At 45.5% G+C, this 20,086-nt stretch overlaps 1 protein-coding gene across 1 annotated transcript; it reads left to right on the top strand.

Annotated features, from left to right (window-relative positions):
• The first annotated feature begins 16,165 nt into the window (after positions 1-16,165).
• Positions 16,166-17,761, top strand: LOC147312189 (nanos homolog 2-like). The gene has a single exon (XM_086263835.1). It carries the CDS (start codon positions 16,335-16,337, stop codon positions 16,833-16,835), a length of 501 nt encoding a protein of 166 aa, XP_086119961.1. The 5' UTR covers positions 16,166-16,334; the 3' UTR covers positions 16,836-17,761.
• Positions 17,762-20,086: the final 2,325 nt, after the last annotated feature.

Below are 20,086 nucleotides of genomic sequence, written 5' to 3'. Positions count from 1 at the left end.
ACACACACACACACACACACACACTGTAAGGTCTGAAGTGCAAAATTTGAATTACATTCCTTTGTATCTCTCCCTCTCTCTCTCTCTCTCTCTCTGTCTCTCTCTCTCTCTCTCTGTCAACACACACACACACACACGCTCAATGGAGTATAAAATAAAGACCGGGGCAGTTCTCTCACTGGAGTCTCTTAGAGTGGAGGCTGCCCTTGCTAGCAAGAAGTTCTGTGTGTTTCTCTTCTCTGAGTCTTTACTGAAGAAGTGTTTTATAACATTTTCCTTAACAACTGACATGTGTTTTTTGTGTAAAAGACAGACACACACACACACACACACACACACACACACACACACACACACACACACAGTAAGGTCTGAAGTGCAAAATTTGAATTACATTCCTTTGTATCTCTCCCTCTCTCTCTCTCTCTCTCTCTCTCTCTCTCTGTCTCTCTCTCTCTCTGTCAACACACACACACACACACACACACTCACACACACCAAAGCACACAGACAGAAGCTGGTCACAACTGCTGTGCAACTGGGATTGAACCAGGGGGGCTCCCTCTGCTGGCTCAATGCGGTACAAAGTGTCAGAAGCTGTTAGATATCTGCTTTTGACAATCAATTGCACCTGTCATCCACAGGAGGGCGCCTAGCTGGGAAGTCCAGTACATTCCATATTAAAGTTGTTGCAAGTGCATTTTTTGTGTAAAAGACAGACACACACACACACACACACACACACACACACACACACACACTGTAAGGTCTGAAGTGCAAAATTTGAATTACATTCCTTTGTATCTCTCCCTCTCTCTCTCTCTCTCTCTCTCTGTCAACACACACACACACACACACACACACACACACACACTGTAAGGTCTGAAGTGCAAAATTTGAATTACATTCCTTTGTATCTCTCCCTCTCTCTCTCTCTCTCTCTCTCTGTCTCTCTCTCTCTGTCAACACACACACACACACACACACACACACACACGCTCAATGGAGTATAAAATAAAGACCGGGGCAGTTCTCTCACTGGAGTCTCTTAGAGTGGAGGCTGCCCTTGCTAGCAAGAAGTTCTGTGTGTTTCTCTTCTCTGAGTCTTTACTGAAGAAGTGTTTTATAACATTTTCCTTAACAACTGACATGTGTTTTTTGTGTAAAAGAGAGAGAGACACACACACACACACACACACACACACACACACACACTCACACTCAGCGGCTCAGAGATGAGGGAAAAACAACAGAAATCAGGATAGATTTTAATGTCAGGAGATGCCCTGTGATGCTGGGGCCATTGTGTAAGATTGGAATGTGTACCAGTGGCTGGTGGGTGGTCCTTGAAGGTCCCGGGAGGAGGCGGCGAGGAGGCAGCGGGTGGCTGGGCTTCGGCCTTGGCCCAGGAACGTCATTTATTCTGCGTGGCGCCGCGTGTGCCCTGTGCAGCTTCGATGTGTGCGGCTGACGCTCTGTGGTTCCTGTTCCTGTCATAAAAGGCCCTGTACAAGGGGATAAGAAATGCATCATTGGTTACCAAAATAAAACAGTGTCTTTCTGCCTGTGTCATTCTGTTTGGTTTCTTTGAGCGTTTGTTTCTTAAATACACAGCAAGTGTCACTCTCTCTCTCTCTCTCTCTCTGTCACACACACACACACACACACACACCAAAGCACACACACCAAAGCGCGCACACACACACACACACACACACACACACACACACACCAAAGCGCACACACACACACACACACACACACACACACACACAGACACAGACACTGTGAGGTTTGCAGTGCAAAATTTGAATTTTAGTGCATGGTGATTTGTCTCCCTCCAGTGGCCCACGGCAGGTATGATGAGGCTTAAATGATAGGTTATGGGGAAAAAGCCAGGAGAGGATGGGACAAAAGTGGAATAACTGAAAAAGTAAGAGGTGTAGAGGGCTGATGTTGGTGTCTAGGTGGGGGTTTTGGTGGGTGCCGGACGCTGTGGCGAAGAAGCCACACCGATGGCTTCTTCGGTTCTGGAGATATGGCGAATCGGACCAAAAAGGATGGGACAAAAGGGTCCCAGTCGGAGAAAGGAAGGTGCAGAGGGCCTGGGTCCACCACCACTGTACTCAGCAGGCCCTGCCGGGTCGTTAGACACGCAGCATGGCAGGGATTGGTGACATAACATGTAGCAGTTTCCCTTCACAGAAGCCTCTGCAGCAGGTTGGTACAGGAGCAGGCACCAGAAGCAGGCCTGTGGAGCACTATGTCATCTGCTCGGCCTTGCTTCAGGATGCACTGTACAATTCGATAGCAAGACCTCATGGGTTACCACAAAAAAAACAGTGTCTTTCTGCCTCTGTCGTTCTCTTTGGTTTGTTTGAGCGCTTGTTTTTTAAATACACAGCAAGTGTCTCTCTCTCTCTCTCTCTGTCTGTCTCTCTGTCACACACACACACACACACACACACACAGAAGCTGGTCAAGTGCTGTGCAACTGGGATTGCACCTGTCGTCCACAGGAGGGCGCCTAGCTGGGAAGTCCAGTACATTCCATATTAAAGTTGTTGCAAGTGCATTTTTTGTGTAAAAGACAGACACACACACACACACACACACACACACACACACACACACACACACACACAGTAAGGTCTGAAGTGCAAAATTTGAATTACATTCCTTTGTATCTCTCCCTCTCTCTCTCTCTCTCTCTCTCTCTGTCAACACACACACACACACACACACACACACACACACAGTAAGGTCTGAAGTGCAAAATTTGAATTACATTCCTTTGTATCTCTCCCTCTCTCTCTCTCTCTCTCTCTCTCTCTCTCTCTGTCTCTCTCTCTCTCTGTCAACACACACACACACACACACACTCACACACACCAAAGCACACAGACAGAAGCTGGTCACAACTGCTGTGCAACTGGGATTGAACCAGGGGGGCTCCCTCTGCTGGCTCAATGCGGTACAAAGTGTCAGAAGCTGTTAGATATCTGCTTTTGACAATCAATTGCACCTGTCATCCACAGGAGGGCGCCTAGCTGGGAAGTCCAGTACATTCCATATTAAAGTTGTTGCAAGTGCATTTTTTGTGTAAAAGACAGACACACACACACACACACACACACACACACACACACACTGTAAGGTCTGAAGTGCAAAATTTGAATTACATTCCTTTGTATCTCTCCCTCTCTCTCTCTCTCTCTCTCTCTCTGTCTCTCTCTCTCTCTCTCTCTCTCTCTCTCTGTCAACACACACACACACACACACACACACACACACACACTGTAAGGTCTGAAGTGCAAAATTTGAATTACATTCCTTTGTATCTCTCCCTCTCTCTCTCTCTCTCTCTCTGTCTCTCTCTCTCTCTCTCTGTCAACACACACACACACACACGCTCAATGGAGTATAAAATAAAGACCGGGGCAGTTCTCTCACTGGAGTCTCTTAGAGTGGAGGCTGCCCTTGCTAGCAAGAAGTTCTGTGTGTTTCTCTTCTCTGAGTCTTTACTGAAGAAGTGTTTTATAACATTTTCCTTAACAACTGACATGTGTTTTTTGTGTAAAAGACAGACACACACACACACACACACACACACACACAGTAAGGTCTGAAGTGCAAAATTTGAATTACATTCCTTTGTATCTCTCCCTCTCTCTCTCTCTCTCTCTCTCTCTCTCTCTCTGTCTCTCTCTCTCTCTCTCTGTCAACACACACACACACACACACACTCACACACACCAAAGCACACAGACAGAAGCTGGTCACAACTGCTGTGCAACTGGGATTGAACCAGGGGGGCTCCCTCTGCTGGCTCAATGCGGTACAAAGTGTCAGAAGCTGTTAGATATCTGCTTTTGACAATCAATTGCACCTGTCATCCACAGGAGGGCGCCTAGCTGGGAAGTCCAGTACATTCCATATTAAAGTTGTTGCAAGTGCATTTTTTGTGTAAAAGACAGACACACACACACACACACACACACACACACACACACACACACTGTAAGGTCTGAAGTGCAAAATTTGAATTACATTCCTTTGTATCTCTCCCTCTCTCTCTCTCTCTCTCTCTCTCTGTCTCTCTCTCTCTCTCTCTCTCTCTGTCAACACACACACACACACACACACACACACACACACACACACACACACACTCAATGGAGTATAAAATAAAGACCGGGGCAGTTCTCTCACTGGAGTCTCTTAGAGTGGAGGCTGCCCTTGCTAGCAAGAAGTTCTGTGTGTTTCTCTTCTCTGAGTCTTTACTGAAGAAGTGTTTTATAACATTTTCCTTAACAACTGACATGTGTTTTTTGTGTAAAAGAGAGAGAGACACACACACACACACACACACACACACACACACACACACACACACACACACACACACACACACACAGGCTCAGAGATGAGGGAAAAACAACAGAAATCAGGATAGATTTTAATGTCAGGAGATGCCCTGTGATGCTGGGGCCATTGTGTAAGATTGGAATGTGTACCAGTGGCTGGTGGGTGGTCCTTGAAGGTCCCGGGAGGAGGCGGCGAGGAGGCAGCGGGTGGCTGGGCTTGAGCTGTGGATCAGGGACGTCATTAATTCTGCCTGGTGCTGCGTGTGCCCTGTGCAGCTTGGATGTCTGCCGCTGACGCTCTGTGGTTCCTGTTCTGCTGATCTCCTGGTCCACACACGGCTTCAGGGTGTACTGTACAAGGGGAGAAGAAATGCATCATTGGTTACCAAAATAAAACAGTGTCTTTCTGCCTGTGTCATTCTGTTTGGTTTCTTTGAGCGTTTGTTTCTTAAATACACAGCAAGTGTCACTCTCTCTCTCTCTCTGTCACACACACACACACACACACACACACACACACACAGACACTGTGAGGTCTGCAGTTCAAAATTTGAATCTCAGAGCTTGGTGTTTTTGTCTCCCTCCAGTGGACAAATGCAGGTATGATGAGGGTTGGTTAGGTTAGGGGGTAATAGCCAGAGCTTGACGGAATAAAATGGAATAACTGGGAAAGTAAGTGTCGTAGAGGGATGAAAGTGGTGTCTACGGGGGGGTTTCGGGGTGCTCCGGACACCCTGGTGAAGACCCCATGTCGATAGCACCAACGGTTCTGGACTTGGTGTAAATGGGTCCAAATTTGACGGAATAAAAAGGTCAAAGTGGCAGATAGGAGTGTCCGATCGGGCCGATTCCACCACCACTGTACTCAGCAGGCCCTGCCGGGTCGTTAGACACGCAGCATGGCAGGGATCGGTGACATAACATGTAGCAGTTTCCCTTCACAGAAGCGTCTGCAGCAGGTGGGTGGAGGAGGAGGCAGCAGAACCAGGCCTTTGGAGCACTGTGTCATCTCCTGGTCCTGATGCTTTGAATCTCCCTCTCTGTCTGTCTGTCTGTCTGTCTGTCTGTCACACACACACACACACACACACAGAAGCTGGTCAAGTGCTGTGCAACTGGGATTGCACCTGTCGTCCACAGGAGGGCGCCTAGCTGGGAAGTCCAGTACATTCCATATTAAAGTTGTTGCAAGTGCATTTTTTGTGTAAAAGACAGACACACACACACACACACACACACAGTAAGGTCTGAAGTGCAAAATTTGAATTACATTCCTTTGTATCTCTCCCTCTCTCTCTCTCTCTCTCTCTGTCTCTCTCTCTCTCTCTCTGTCAACACACACACACACACACGCTCAATGGAGTATAAAATAAAGACCGGGGCAGTTCTCTCACTGGAGTCTCTTAGAGTGGAGGCTGCCCTTGCTAGCAAGAAGTTCTGTGTGTTTCTCTTCTCTGAGTCTTTACTGAAGAAGTGTTTTATAACATTTTCCTTAACAACTGACATGTGTTTTTTGTGTAAAAGAGAGAGAGACACACACACACACACACACACACACACACACACACACACACACACACACACTCACACTCAGCGGCTCAGAGATGAGGGAAAAACAACAGAAATCAGGATAGATTTTAATGTCAGGAGATGCCCTGTGATGCTGGGGCCATTGTGTAAGATTGGAATGTGTACCAGTGGCTGGTGGGTGGTCCTTGAAGGTCCCGGGAGGAGGCGGCGAGGAGGCAGCGGGTGGCTGGGCTTCGGCCTTGGCCCAGGAACGTCATTTATTCTGCGTGGCGCCGCGTGTGCCCTGTGCAGCTTCGATGTGTGCGGCTGACGCTCTGTGGTTCCTGTTCCTGTCATAAAAGGCCCTGTACAAGGGGATAAGAAATGCATCATTGGTTACCAAAATAAAACAGTGTCTTTCTGCCTGTGTCATTCTGTTTGGTTTCTTTGAGCGTTTGTTTCTTAAATACACAGCAAGTGTCACTCTCTCTCTCTCTCTCTCTCTGTCACACACACACACACACACACACACACCAAAGCACACACACCAAAGCGCGCACACACACACACACACACACACACACACCAAAGCGCACACACACACACACACACACACACACACACACACACAGACACACACACAGACACAGACACTGTGAGGTTTGCAGTGCAAAATTTGAATTTTAGTGCATGGTGATTTGTCTCCCTCCAGTGGCCCACGGCAGGTATGATGAGGCTTAAATGATAGGTTATGGGGAAAAAGCCAGGAGAGGATGGGACAAAAGTGGAATAACTGAAAAAGTAAGAGGTGTAGAGGGCTGATGTTGGTGTCTAGGTGGGGGTTTTGGTGGGTGCCGGACGCTGTGGCGAAGAAGCCACGCCGATGGCTTCTTCGGTTCTGGAGATATGGCGAATCGGACCAAAAAGGATGGGACAAAAGGGTCCCAGTCGGAGAAAGGAAGGTGCAGAGGGCCTGGGTCCACCACCACTGTACTCAGCAGGCCCTGCCGGGTCGTTAGACACGCAGCATGGCAGGGATTGGTGACATAACATGTAGCAGTTTCCCTTCACAGAAGCCTCTGCAGCAGGTTGGTACAGGAGCAGGCACCAGAAGCAGGCCTGTGGAGCACTATGTCATCTGCTCGGCCTTGCTTCAGGATGCACTGTACAATTCGATAGCAAGACCTCATGGGTTACCACAAAAAAAACAGTGTCTTTCTGCCTCTGTCGTTCTCTTTGGTTTGTTTGAGCGCTTGTTTTTTAAATACACAGCAAGTGTCTCTCTCTCTCTCTCTCTGTCTGTCTCTCTGTCACACACACACACACACACACACACACAGAAGCTGGTCAAGTGCTGTGCAACTGGGATTGCACCTGTCGTCCACAGGAGGGCGCCTAGCTGGGAAGTCCAGTACATTCCATATTAAAGTTGTTGCAAGTGCATTTTTTGTGTAAAAGACAGACACACACACACACACACACACACACACACACACAGTAAGGTCTGAAGTGCAAAATTTGAATTACATTCCTTTGTATCTCTCCCTCTCTCTCTCTCTCTCTCTCTCTCTGTCAACACACACACACACACACACACACACACACACAGTAAGGTCTGAAGTGCAAAATTTGAATTACATTCCTTTGTATCTCTCCCTCTCTCTCTCTCTCTCTCTGTCAACACACACACACACACACACACACAGTAAGGTCTGAAGTGCAAAATTTGAATTACATTCCTTTGTATCTCTCCCTCTCTCTCTCTCTCTCTCTCTCTGTCTCTCTCTCTCTCTGTCAACACACACACACACACACACACACTCACACACACCAAAGCACACAGACAGAAGCTGGTCACAACTGCTGTGCAACTGGGATTGAACCAGGGGGGCTCCCTCTGCTGGCTCAATGCGGTACAAAGTGTCAGAAGCTGTTAGATATCTGCTTTTGACAATCAATTGCACCTGTCATCCACAGGAGGGCGCCTAGCTGGGAAGTCCAGTACATTCCATATTAAAGTTGTTGCAAGTGCATTTTTTGTGTAAAAGACAGACACACACACACACACACACACACACACACACACACACACACTGTAAGGTCTGAAGTGCAAAATTTGAATTACATTCCTTTGTATCTCTCCCTCTCTCTCTCTCTCTCTCTCTGTCAACACACACACACACACACACACACACACACACACACTGTAAGGTCTGAAGTGCAAAATTTGAATTACATTCCTTTGTATCTCTCCCTCTCTCTCTCTCTCTCTCTCTCTGTCTCTCTCTCTCTGTCAACACACACACACACACACACACACACACACGCTCAATGGAGTATAAAATAAAGACCGGGGCAGTTCTCTCACTGGAGTCTCTTAGAGTGGAGGCTGCCCTTGCTAGCAAGAAGTTCTGTGTGTTTCTCTTCTCTGAGTCTTTACTGAAGAAGTGTTTTATAACATTTTCCTTAACAACTGACATGTGTTTTTTGTGTAAAAGAGAGAGAGACACACACACACACACACACACACACACACACACACACTCACACTCAGCGGCTCAGAGATGAGGGAAAAACAACAGAAATCAGGATAGATTTTAATGTCAGGAGATGCCCTGTGATGCTGGGGCCATTGTGTAAGATTGGAATGTGTACCAGTGGCTGGTGGGTGGTCCTTGAAGGTCCCGGGAGGAGGCGGCGAGGAGGCAGCGGGTGGCTGGGCTTCGGCCTTGGCCCAGGAACGTCATTTATTCTGCGTGGCGCCGCGTGTGCCCTGTGCAGCTTCGATGTGTGCGGCTGACGCTCTGTGGTTCCTGTTCCTGTCATAAAAGGCCCTGTACAAGGGGATAAGAAATGCATCATTGGTTACCAAAATAAAACAGTGTCTTTCTGCCTGTGTCATTCTGTTTGGTTTCTTTGAGCGTTTGTTTCTTAAATACACAGCAAGTGTCACTCTCTCTCTCTCTCTCTCTCTGTCACACACACACACACACACCAAAGCACACACACCAAAGCGCGCACACACACACACACACACACACACACACCAAAGCGCGCACACACACACACACACACACACACACACACACACACAGACACACACACAGACACAGACACTGTGAGGTTTGCAGTGCAAAATTTGAATTTTAGTGCATGGTGATTTGTCTCCCTCCAGTGGCCCACGGCAGGTATGATGAGGCTTAAATGATAGGTTATGGGGAAAAAGCCAGGAGAGGATGGGACAAAAGTGGAATAACTGAAAAAGTAAGAGGTGTAGAGGGCTGATGTTGGTGTCTAGGTGGGGGTTTTGGTGGGTGCCGGACGCTGTGGCGAAGAAGCCACGCCGATGGCTTCTTCGGTTCTGGAGATATGGCGAATCGGACCAAAAAGGATGGGACAAAAGGGTCCCAGTCGGAGAAAGGAAGGTGCAGAGGGCCTGGGTCCACCACCACTGTACTCAGCAGGCCCTGCCGGGTCGTTAGACACGCAGCATGGCAGGGATTGGTGACATAACATGTAGCAGTTTCCCTTCACAGAAGCCTCTGCAGCAGGTTGGTACAGGAGCAGGCACCAGAAGCAGGCCTGTGGAGCACTATGTCATCTGCTCGGCCTTGCTTCAGGATGCACTGTACAATTCGATAGCAAGACCTCATGGGTTACCACAAAAAAAACAGTGTCTTTCTGCCTCTGTCGTTCTCTTTGGTTTGTTTGAGCGCTTGTTTTTTTAAATACACAGCAAGTGTCTCTCTCTCTCTCTCTCTGTCTGTCTCTCTGTCACACACACACACACACACACACACACAGAAGCTGGTCAAGTGCTGTGCAACTGGGATTGCACCTGTCGTCCACAGGAGGGCGCCTAGCTGGGAAGTCCAGTACATTCCATATTAAAGTTGTTGCAAGTGCATTTTTTGTGTAAAAGACAGACACACACACACACACACACACACACACACACACACACACACACACACAGTAAGGTCTGAAGTGCAAAATTTGAATTACATTCCTTTGTATCTCTCCCTCTCTCTCTCTCTCTCTCTCTCTCTCTCTGTCTCTCTCTCTCTCTGTCAACACACACACACACACACTCACACACACCAAAGCACACAGACAGAAGCTGGTCACAACTGCTGTGCAACTGGGATTGAACCAGGGGGGCTCCCTCTGCTGGCTCAATGCGGTACAAAGTGTCAGAAGCTGTTAGATATCTGCTTTTGACAATCAATTGCACCTGTCATCCACAGGAGGGCGCCTAGCTGGGAAGTCCAGTACATTCCATATTAAAGTTGTTGCAAGTGCATTTTTTGTGTAAAAGACAGACACACACACACACACACACACACACACACACACACACACACACTGTAAGGTCTGAAGTGCAAAATTTGAATTACATTCCTTTGTATCTCTCCCTCTCTCTCTCTCTCTCTCTCTCTGTCAACACACACACACACACACACACACACACACACACACAGTAAGGTCTGAAGTGCAAAATTTGAATTACATTCCTTTGTATCTCTCCCTCTCTCTCTCTCTCTCTCTCTGTCTCTCTCTCTCTCTCTCTGTCAACACACACACACACGCACACACACACGCTCAATGGAGTATAAAATAAAGACCGGGGCAGTTCTCTCACTGGAGTCTCTTAGAGTGGAGGCTGCCCTTGCTAGCAAGAAGTTCTGTGTGTTTCTCTTCTCTGAGTCTTTACTGAAGAAGTGTTTTATAACATTTTCCTTAACAACTGACATGTGTTTTTTGTGTAAAAGAGAGAGAGACACACACACACACACACACACACACACACACACACACACACACACACACACACACACACACTCAGCGGCTCAGAGATGAGGGAAAAACAACAGAAATCAGGATAGATTTTAATGTCAGGAGATGCCCTGTGATGCTGGGGCCATTGTGTAAGATTGGAATGTGTACCAGTGGCTGGTGGGTGGTCCTTGAAGGTCCCGGGAGGAGGCGGCGAGGAGGCAGCGGGTGGCTGGGCTTCGGCCTTGGCCCAGGAACGTCATTTATTCTGCGTGGCGCCGCGTGTGCCCTGTGCAGCTTCGATGTGTGCGGCTGACGCTCTGTGGTTCCTGTTCCTGTCATAAAAGGCCCTGTACAAGGGAAGAAGAAATGCATCATTGGTTACCAAAATAAAACAGTGTCTTTCTGCCTGTGTCATTCTGTTTGGTTTCTTTGAGCGTTTGTTTCTTAAATACACAGCAAGTGTCACTCTCTCTCTCTCTGTCACACACACACACACACACACACACCAAAGCACACACACCAAAGCACACACACACACACACACACACACACACACACCAAAGCGCACACACACACACACACACACACACACACACACACACACACAGACACACACACAGACACAGACACTGTGAGGTTTGCAGTGCAAAATTTGAATTTTAGTGCATGGTGATTTGTCTCCCTCCAGTGGCCCACGGCAGGTATGATGAGGCTTAAATGATAGGTTATGGGGAAAAAGCCAGGAGAGGATGGGACAAAAGTGGAATAACTGAAAAAGTAAGAGGTGTAGAGGGCTGATGTTGGTGTCTAGGTGGGGGTTTTGGTGGGTGCCGGACGCTGTGGCGAAGAAGCCACGCCGATGGCTTCTTCGGTTCTGGAGATATGGCGAATCGGACCAAAAAGGATGGGACAAAAGGGTCCCAGTCGGAGAAAGGAAGGTGCAGAGGGCCTGGGTCCACCACCACTGTACTCAGCAGGCCCTGCCGGGTCGTTAGACACGCAGCATGGCAGGGATTGGTGACATAACATGTAGCAGTTTCCCTTCACAGAAGCCTCTGCAGCAGGTTGGTACAGGAGCAGGCACCAGAAGCAGGCCTGTGGAGCACTATGTCATCTGCTCGGCCTTGCTTCAGGATGCACTGTACAATTCGATAGCAAGACCTCATGGGTTACCACAAAAAAAACAGTGTCTTTCTGCCTCTGTCGTTCTCTTTGGTTTGTTTGAGCGCTTGTTTTTTTAAATACACAGCAAGTGTCTCTCTCTCTCTCTCTCTGTCTGTCTCTCTGTCACACACACACACACACACACACACACAGAAGCTGGTCAAGTGCTGTGCAACTGGGATTGCACCTGTCGTCCACAGGAGGGCGCCTAGCTGGGAAGTCCAGTACATTCCATATTAAAGTTGTTGCAAGTGCATTTTTTGTGTAAAAGACAGACACACACACACACACACACACACACACACACACACACACACACACACACACACAGTAAGGTCTGAAGTGCAAAATTTGAATTACATTCCTTTGTATCTCTCCCTCTCTCTCTCTCTCTCTCTCTCTCTCTCTGTCTCTCTCTCTCTCTGTCAACACACACACACACACACTCACACACACCAAAGCACACAGACAGAAGCTGGTCACAACTGCTGTGCAACTGGGATTGAACCAGGGGGGCTCCCTCTGCTGGCTCAATGCGGTACAAAGTGTCAGAAGCTGTTAGATATCTGCTTTTGACAATCAATTGCACCTGTCATCCACAGGAGGGCGCCTAGCTGGGAAGTCCAGTACATTCCATATTAAAGTTGTTGCAAGTGCATTTTTTGTGTAAAAGACAGACACACACACACACACACACACACACACACACACACACTGTAAGGTCTGAAGTGCAAAATTTGAATTACATTCCTTTGTATCTCTCCCTCTCTCTCTCTCTCTCTCTCTCTGTCAACACACACACACACACACACACACACACACACACACAGTAAGGTCTGAAGTGCAAAATTTGAATTACATTCCTTTGTATCTCTCCCTCTCTCTCTCTCTCTCTCTCTCTCTGTCTCTCTCTCTCTCTCTCTGTCAACACACACACACACGCACACACACACGCTCAATGGAGTATAAAATAAAGACCGGGGCAGTTCTCTCACTGGAGTCTCTTAGAGTGGAGGCTGCCCTTGCTAGCAAGAAGTTCTGTGTGTTTCTCTTCTCTGAGTCTTTACTGAAGAAGTGTTTTATAACATTTTCCTTAACAACTGACATGTGTTTTTTGTGTAAAAGAGAGAGAGACACACACACACACACACACACACACACACACACACACACACACACACACACACACACACTCAGCGGCTCAGAGATGAGGGAAAAACAACAGAAATCAGGATAGATTTTAATGTCAGGAGATGCCCTGTGATGCTGGGGCCATTGTGTAAGATTGGAATGTGTACCAGTGGCTGGTGGGTGGTCCTTGAAGGTCCCGGGAGGAGGCGGCGAGGAGGCAGCGGGTGGCTGGGCTTCGGCCTTGGCCCAGGAACGTCATTTATTCTGCGTGGCGCCGCGTGTGCCCTGTGCAGCTTCGATGTGTGCGGCTGACGCTCTGTGGTTCCTGTTCCTGTCATAAAAGGCCCTGTACAAGGGAAGAAGAAATGCATCATTGGTTACCAAAATAAAACAGTGTCTTTCTGCCTGTGTCATTCTGTTTGGTTTCTTTGAGCGTTTGTTTCTTAAATACACAGCAAGTGTCACTCTCTCTCTCTCTGTCACACACACACACACACACACACACCAAAGCACACACACCAAAGCACACACACACACACACACACACACACACACACACTGTGTATCATCACTGATTTCTATAATCCACATAATCCAGATTCGATTTGGTGCAATTTTTACTCAGAAAGTGAGAGATCTTATAATTCTGATCATTTATCAGTACTGACACTAAACTTTATCAGAGATGTGACCATCACAGCACATGCCGTTGTGTCAAAGTAACTGAGAATAAAAAAATAAAAAAATAAAAACATAAAGGAGATTTTCCTGGCATGGATTTTATAGCAGATAACCTTAAAAATATTCTGCAATTATACCTAATTTGAAAAAGTTTACATTTCTTCAGTATTAAACAGCAGAAATTAAGCTTTATTATCCGACGTCATTTACAAAGGAAAGAAAAGACAGCGGCCGCCAGCGCTGTAAACAACGGTAGACTGATGGGTAATAAGCGAATGAGTAATGCAGAAAACACATGTTTGAGATGGGAAACTTTTCTTGAAGTTTCTCTCACAGTTCACGCACAGCTGTGGGTTTTATCGTGTTGGAAGCAAAACAGCAAAAGTAAGAAGGAATTAAGGATGATATTAGCCCCCACGCCGACTAAGCTAATTCTGATGCGTCGGTCCGCTCTGTTTACGTCTTCGTGTGGAATGCGTTTCCTGCTCTCATTTGCTGGTTGTTGTTGAAATAGTTTTGTGAGCTTTAACCTGAGATTCTGGCGTTTCTGGTAAAACACATTTATATTCATTCAATTCAGGATTTAATGAATCGATATCGCTTCATTCAAGCTACTCACCCGTCTCTATCCACCTCCACGTCCAGCTCGACCACGGACAGAGGTCCCGCCCCGACTATCTCTGATTGGTTTAGACCACGAAGGGGAATGACGTGTGTCTGTTGTTGAACACATGGACGTCTGTCGCTTGGCGAGCGATCGGGTGGTTTAGCGAGTGTCAGCCTCTTAAGTTTAAGACAAGCCCGGCTGCTTTTTAAGCGACGCGGCGCTAGCTACCCAGCTAGCTCAGTACACAGGAACTACTTCCGGTAGTTATACAAAATAAAAGCGTCCCCCATTATAATCCGCTATAATGCCATACTTCCGCTGCGCGCGCCGTTGATATATACCTTGGCTTTACATTAATTGTGAGAAAACAAAACAAACAAATAACTCACCGTTGAGTCGATTGTGAGGTAGTGTAAAGACGAATGAATCGGCTGGGTTATTGCACGCTGTCAACTGGTCTGTAGTGTAGGATTTGTCGATATCTGACAAGTATGCCAACCACAGGGACACAGCGGCCGCCTCCATTACTCCCGACATACCACTAGAGTGAGCCAGCACACCACAAATGAAGTTTTCTTGTTCTCCATTCATTTCAATGGGAAAAAACTTGCATTAAAATATTCATATTTAAAAAACTATAGAAGTAATAAACACCAAAAGTCATAGCAACTCATTCCAGCTCCAGCCGCACACAATGATATATCATATGTGAACCTTGTCTCAAAACTGTGGGGCGAGTTAAGGTCCAAAATAAACACCAAAAGTCATAGCAATTAGATGGAGTCATTGCTTTGGCAATGACTCCATCTAATGGTTAAATTTCTGAACTGCAGGCTCAGTAAGTAAGTAAGTAAGTAAGTAAGTAAACTTTATTTATTAAGCGCTTTTCACAGACAGACATTCACAAAGCAGCAGTGATGAGACGCAGGTCTTGCGTCCATGACTGCCCTCGCGAGTTAAAGACAGCTGCAGTGTTTGTGTTTTCTAACTCAGGTGTCTCAGCTGAAGAACTGCGGGGTGATTTTAAGAAATCCCCTGTCAATTGGTTATGAGCAAAAATTGTTTCTATAAAATAAAAATTAAAAAAACAAAAAAAACCCCAGTTTCAACCGTAACGTGAAGTACACATTTTATTATTTTTTTCCTTTTAGTGAAAGGAAACAGCCGTCGCCGGTATGCTAGTGCGCACGCTCCACCCCCTCCTACGCCTCTTCCCCCCCCTTCTTTTTGCTTTGTAAATAAACAGAAATGTGACTTTTGCTTCATAAACAGTTTGACAAACAAGTGGTGCCTGCAGGGTGTATATTCATGGTATAACCGGCATAAACACAGCCTCACTTCGTGTGTGATTGTGCAGGAAATACAACTGTGCGCTCAGCTTCGAAAAAGGACCGCATCTATCCATTTATCCTCATCTCACCTCTATGTATGTGCTCTCTTTGAGCGCAGGTGCGGCTCTTTGCTGTGACACATCTCTAATGTAGTCTAGACGCTCCGGCGCCAGGGGTCATCGGGTGACACACACACACACACACAAACAACAAGTAACACAACATGGACCATGAACTCTGCGTGACTCAACTATACCAAGACAGTTCACCTATTACGAGCCTTTAAAGTAAGCTTATTGCTAAATAGTCTTGATATTTAATCAACAGGTAAGGTAACACCTGATTCTGTTCACATGGACGGAGTTTTTTCAGTGCTAAATAGTCTGCACATCCCGGCTCTTATTATTTATTTTGCTGCGTTATTTTGCAAAATTATCTAATCTAAAAATAAACTACATAAATGAGTGCGATGCAATATTTTGCTCTTGGTGTTTTCAGTCCTTTATGTCCATCTTATGTGTCCTTTTTTTCTGTTATCAATCAACCAACCGATCATTCGATTAAAGGCCTGTCAACGGGCTTCGTAAAGGTTCTTTTAAGGTCACCAGAAAGCTACATAAAAGACTGCACCTGCACCTGCACCTGCACCAAAGTTCTTTTTTTTTTCTCTCTATCTCCGAACATTGTTGCATTTTAAAACCTTCTTCAGTGAGCTATAAATATGAGGCGCTCCAAACACACTCTCAGTTTTACTTCTGCCAAAAAATGACCACAATGCCGAGACAACTGGAGGTCCAGAACTCGATCCTCACTGGTGGGGACAGCTTTAACATGTGGCACGACTACATGAATCTGAGCCAAGTGTTCGAGAAACTGTGCAGCAACCGTGAGGTTGATAACCGAGACACCGAGCGTCCAAAGAAGGGACAAGCGCCCCCTTGGAGTAAGGTCCACACTTCCACTCGGGGGAAGAAATCCTCCAAAAACTCATCACAGTCCAGTCCGACCAGCAGCGCGTCGGACACCAGCAGCAGCGCCTCATCCTCGGACTACTGCCGCTTATGCAAGCAGAACGGGGAGACTCCGAGGGTGTACCTATCTCACAAGCTCAAATCAGACGACGGGATAGTTTTCTGCCCCGTCCTCCGGAACTACACTTGCCCGATCTGCGAAGCCACCGGTGACAGCGCTCACACACGCAAGTACTGCCCGCAGATGAAGTGCGAGGCTGCTGGGAGGATGCAGACGGTAGGCAAGTTCTGGTAGCTGCTGAAAACTGAAGCTGCGAGAAACTGTACATATTTACCGAACTGTTTGGGGTATGTGTTCGTGTTGGCAGAGACCGTTTCAGTTCCAAAGACTGTTTCAAGTTTGACTGTCAAACACTCCGCTGCAGTCTGCAGCAAGGAGCTCTCATCCAGCACATCTGTGGAGCCCCGAGCCGGGGTGAGCGCTCTCAAACCTCGGAAAAAATTAAACTCTTTAAAGTCCTCGAGTGTTTATTGTTGTTGTTATTGTTGTTGTTGTTGTTTAATATGATACAATTTCGGGGGTACTTCATAGGTCACAAGTGAAACACTAAAGTGGCTAACCTTTCTGTGGAATTAAATAGATTTCTAAAAATGTGCCCATAGTGTCAGTGCGCGAGTCTTTTAGTTAAAATGCAAATGCTATATTATCCCTCATGTCAGACAGATTATTCGACAAAAACGTCAGTATTTTGTCTTTTTTTTTTTTTTTTTTTTTTTTTTTGGTATTATAGAAAATTTTTAACTCACATGCAACTCTTCCACTTGAAGTTACAGATGTACCTGAACTCACCAGAGAACATGCGTCATAAAAAAATAATTAAATTAAATTAAAAGTAACACTTCAAGGCAAAAGTGAAACGATTATGTGAAGTGAGAAATTGAATTAAGGTTCAATAGTTTTAGTTTCAAAATAGAGGGGCTGGGGAAATACAGTATACAAGGTCAAAACAGAGTTTGTACAAGTTTGTACAAAGACAGCTGCAGTGTTTGTGTTTTCTAACTCAGGTGTCTCAGCTGAAGAACTGCGGGGTGATTTTAAGAAATCCCCTGTCAATTGGTTATGAGCAAAAATTGTTTCTATAAAATAAAAATTAAAAAAACACAAAAAAAACCCCAGTTTCAACCGTAACGTGAAGTACACATTTTATTATTTTTTTCCTTTTAGTGAAAGGAAACAGCCGTCGCCGGTATGCTAGTGCGCACGCTCCACCCCCTCCTACGCCTCTTTCCCCCCCTTCTTTTTGCTTTGTAAATAAACAGAAATGTGACTTTTGCTTCATAAACAGTTTGACAAACAAGTGGTGCCTGCAGGGTGTATATTCATGGTATAACCGGCATAAACACAGCCTCACTTCGTGTGTGATTGTGCAGGAAATACAACTGTGCGCTCAGCTTCGAAAAAGGACCGCATCTATCCATTTATCCTCATACCTCACCTCTATGTATGTGCTCTCTTTGAGCGCAGGTGCGGCTCTTTGCTGTGACACACCTCTAATGTAGTCTAGACGCTCCGGCGCCAGGGGTCATCGGGTGACACACACACACACAAACAACAAGTAACACAACATGGACCATGAACTCTGCGTGACTCAACTATACCAAGACAGTTCACCTATTACGAGCCTTTAAAGTAAGCTTATTGCTAAATAGTCTTGATATTTAATCAACAGGTAAGGTAACACCTGATTCTGTTCACATGGACGGAGTTTTTTCAGTGCTAAATAGTCTGCACATCCCGGCTCTTATTATTTATTTTGCTGCGTTATTTTGCAAAATTATCTAATCTAAAAATAAACTACATAAATGAGTGCGATGCAATATTTTGCTCTTGGTGTTTTCAGTCCTTTATGTCCATCTTATGTGTCCTTTTTTTCTGTTATCAATCAACCAACCGATCATTCGATTAAAGGCCTGTCAACGGGCTTCGTAAAGGTTCTTTTAAGGTCACCAGAAAGCTACATAAAAGACTGCACCTGCACCTGCACCTGCACCAAAGTTCTTTTTTTTTTCTCTCTATCTCCGAACATTGTTGCATTTTAAAACCTTCTTCAGTGAGCTATAAATAGGTCACAAGTGAAACACTAAAGTGGCTAACCTTTCTGTGGAATTAAATAGATTTCTAAAAATGTGCCCATAGTGTCAGTACAGGATTGTGAACATCGCAACGCAAAGTTTTTGATTTCTCTCAAAACATATATTTCTTTTCATGTTGAACAGATAATATCTTTAATTTGAGTCAAAGTGATTTGCACTTGAACACGCCCACCAGAAATAGACCGGGACCCATTTTTATTCTGCATGGCTGCTGGAAACATCATGTCACATCTTTGATTAATTTCATCTGAAAATAAACGTAAGTAAAGCCAAGTGTGTTACAAAAGCTTTTATAATTTGTATTGCCAAAATCGCAGAAAATAACCCCATTTAAGCTGGGTCGACAGCCACCCCTAATTTTTGCATGATTGTAGCTGCTAGCTATAAGCTAGCTAGCTATCCTGCGCAACGTTAGAACTGGTTACCAGAAACCGACCATCACAGTCGGGAATACAAGTTAGTATACTGGTAAAACACGGCTTTTTGCCTAACTAGCTAGCGTTACCACGATACATCGGTGGTGGATAAAGCTAGCTAGCATAAGTTCATAGTTCATAACATTCATAGTATAACTCCGTGCTCCGCTTCGTTTGAATTTTTCTGGTGAGCTCGCGGTTTCTAGACACAAGCTTGTGTTTGTGCGCGCACGTTTGTCTCTCTTCATATAAATATGTGTTATGTGTGTGTACACCGAGCGCAAAAGATAATTATTAATGTGCATGATTTAGAGACAGAAATAACAAGCCAGCATATAAGATCAATGACATAAGACTAATTCCTTCAATTGACTTTCAGGCGCAGCTCGGAAAAATGTGCATTTTCTGAAGAAATTTTAATTTTAACAGCAAAAAATTGACCCTATGCCAAACTTAGTCGCTAATGGCTGGTCTGTAGACTGTTTGGTATGTCATGTTACGTATTTCTTGGTTTTTCTATGTAATGTGTTTTATAGAGAAGTAACATTATTCTTTTTTTCTGTATGCTTTCAGAACCACAGATCGCTCCATCCATTCCATGGCTGAAGCATACATTTTCATTTAATCTGAACAGGTATCATTTTGCATTTACACTGCACATCCTTTTTAAACATTTCATAATAATCTAGACTCTCCCTCATTATCCTCTCATTCACCTTGCTGATGTGTTGAGGACTTGATAAAAGAATACATGGTATGTCCATATCTGTTCTGTCTCTACATGAGATGCAGTCTCTTGATGTAAATTTGACAACTCTGCTATTAAATGCAGTGATTAATGTAGGACAGCAACGATTAATCAACTCATCAAGTTAATATCTTAGGGTTCTGTATTGTTTTCTTTTTTTTTCTTGGGCTTTGTGGAACATTTATGAAAATGTTCCACCATTGATTTAATTTAATGATTATGCAATTC

Source organism: Aulonocara sp. 'chitande type north' Nkhata Bay, linkage group LG15, assembly GCF_057382095.1.
Source record: "Aulonocara sp. 'chitande type north' Nkhata Bay isolate Kocher_YH1m ecotype deep benthic linkage group LG15, A_spYH_male_GT1.1, whole genome shotgun sequence".
Taxonomy (NCBI): Eukaryota; Metazoa; Chordata; class Actinopteri; order Cichliformes; family Cichlidae; genus Aulonocara; species Aulonocara sp. 'chitande type north' Nkhata Bay.
Note: the sequence above shows the minus strand (reverse complement) of the source record. Positions and strands in the feature narration are given on the sequence as shown.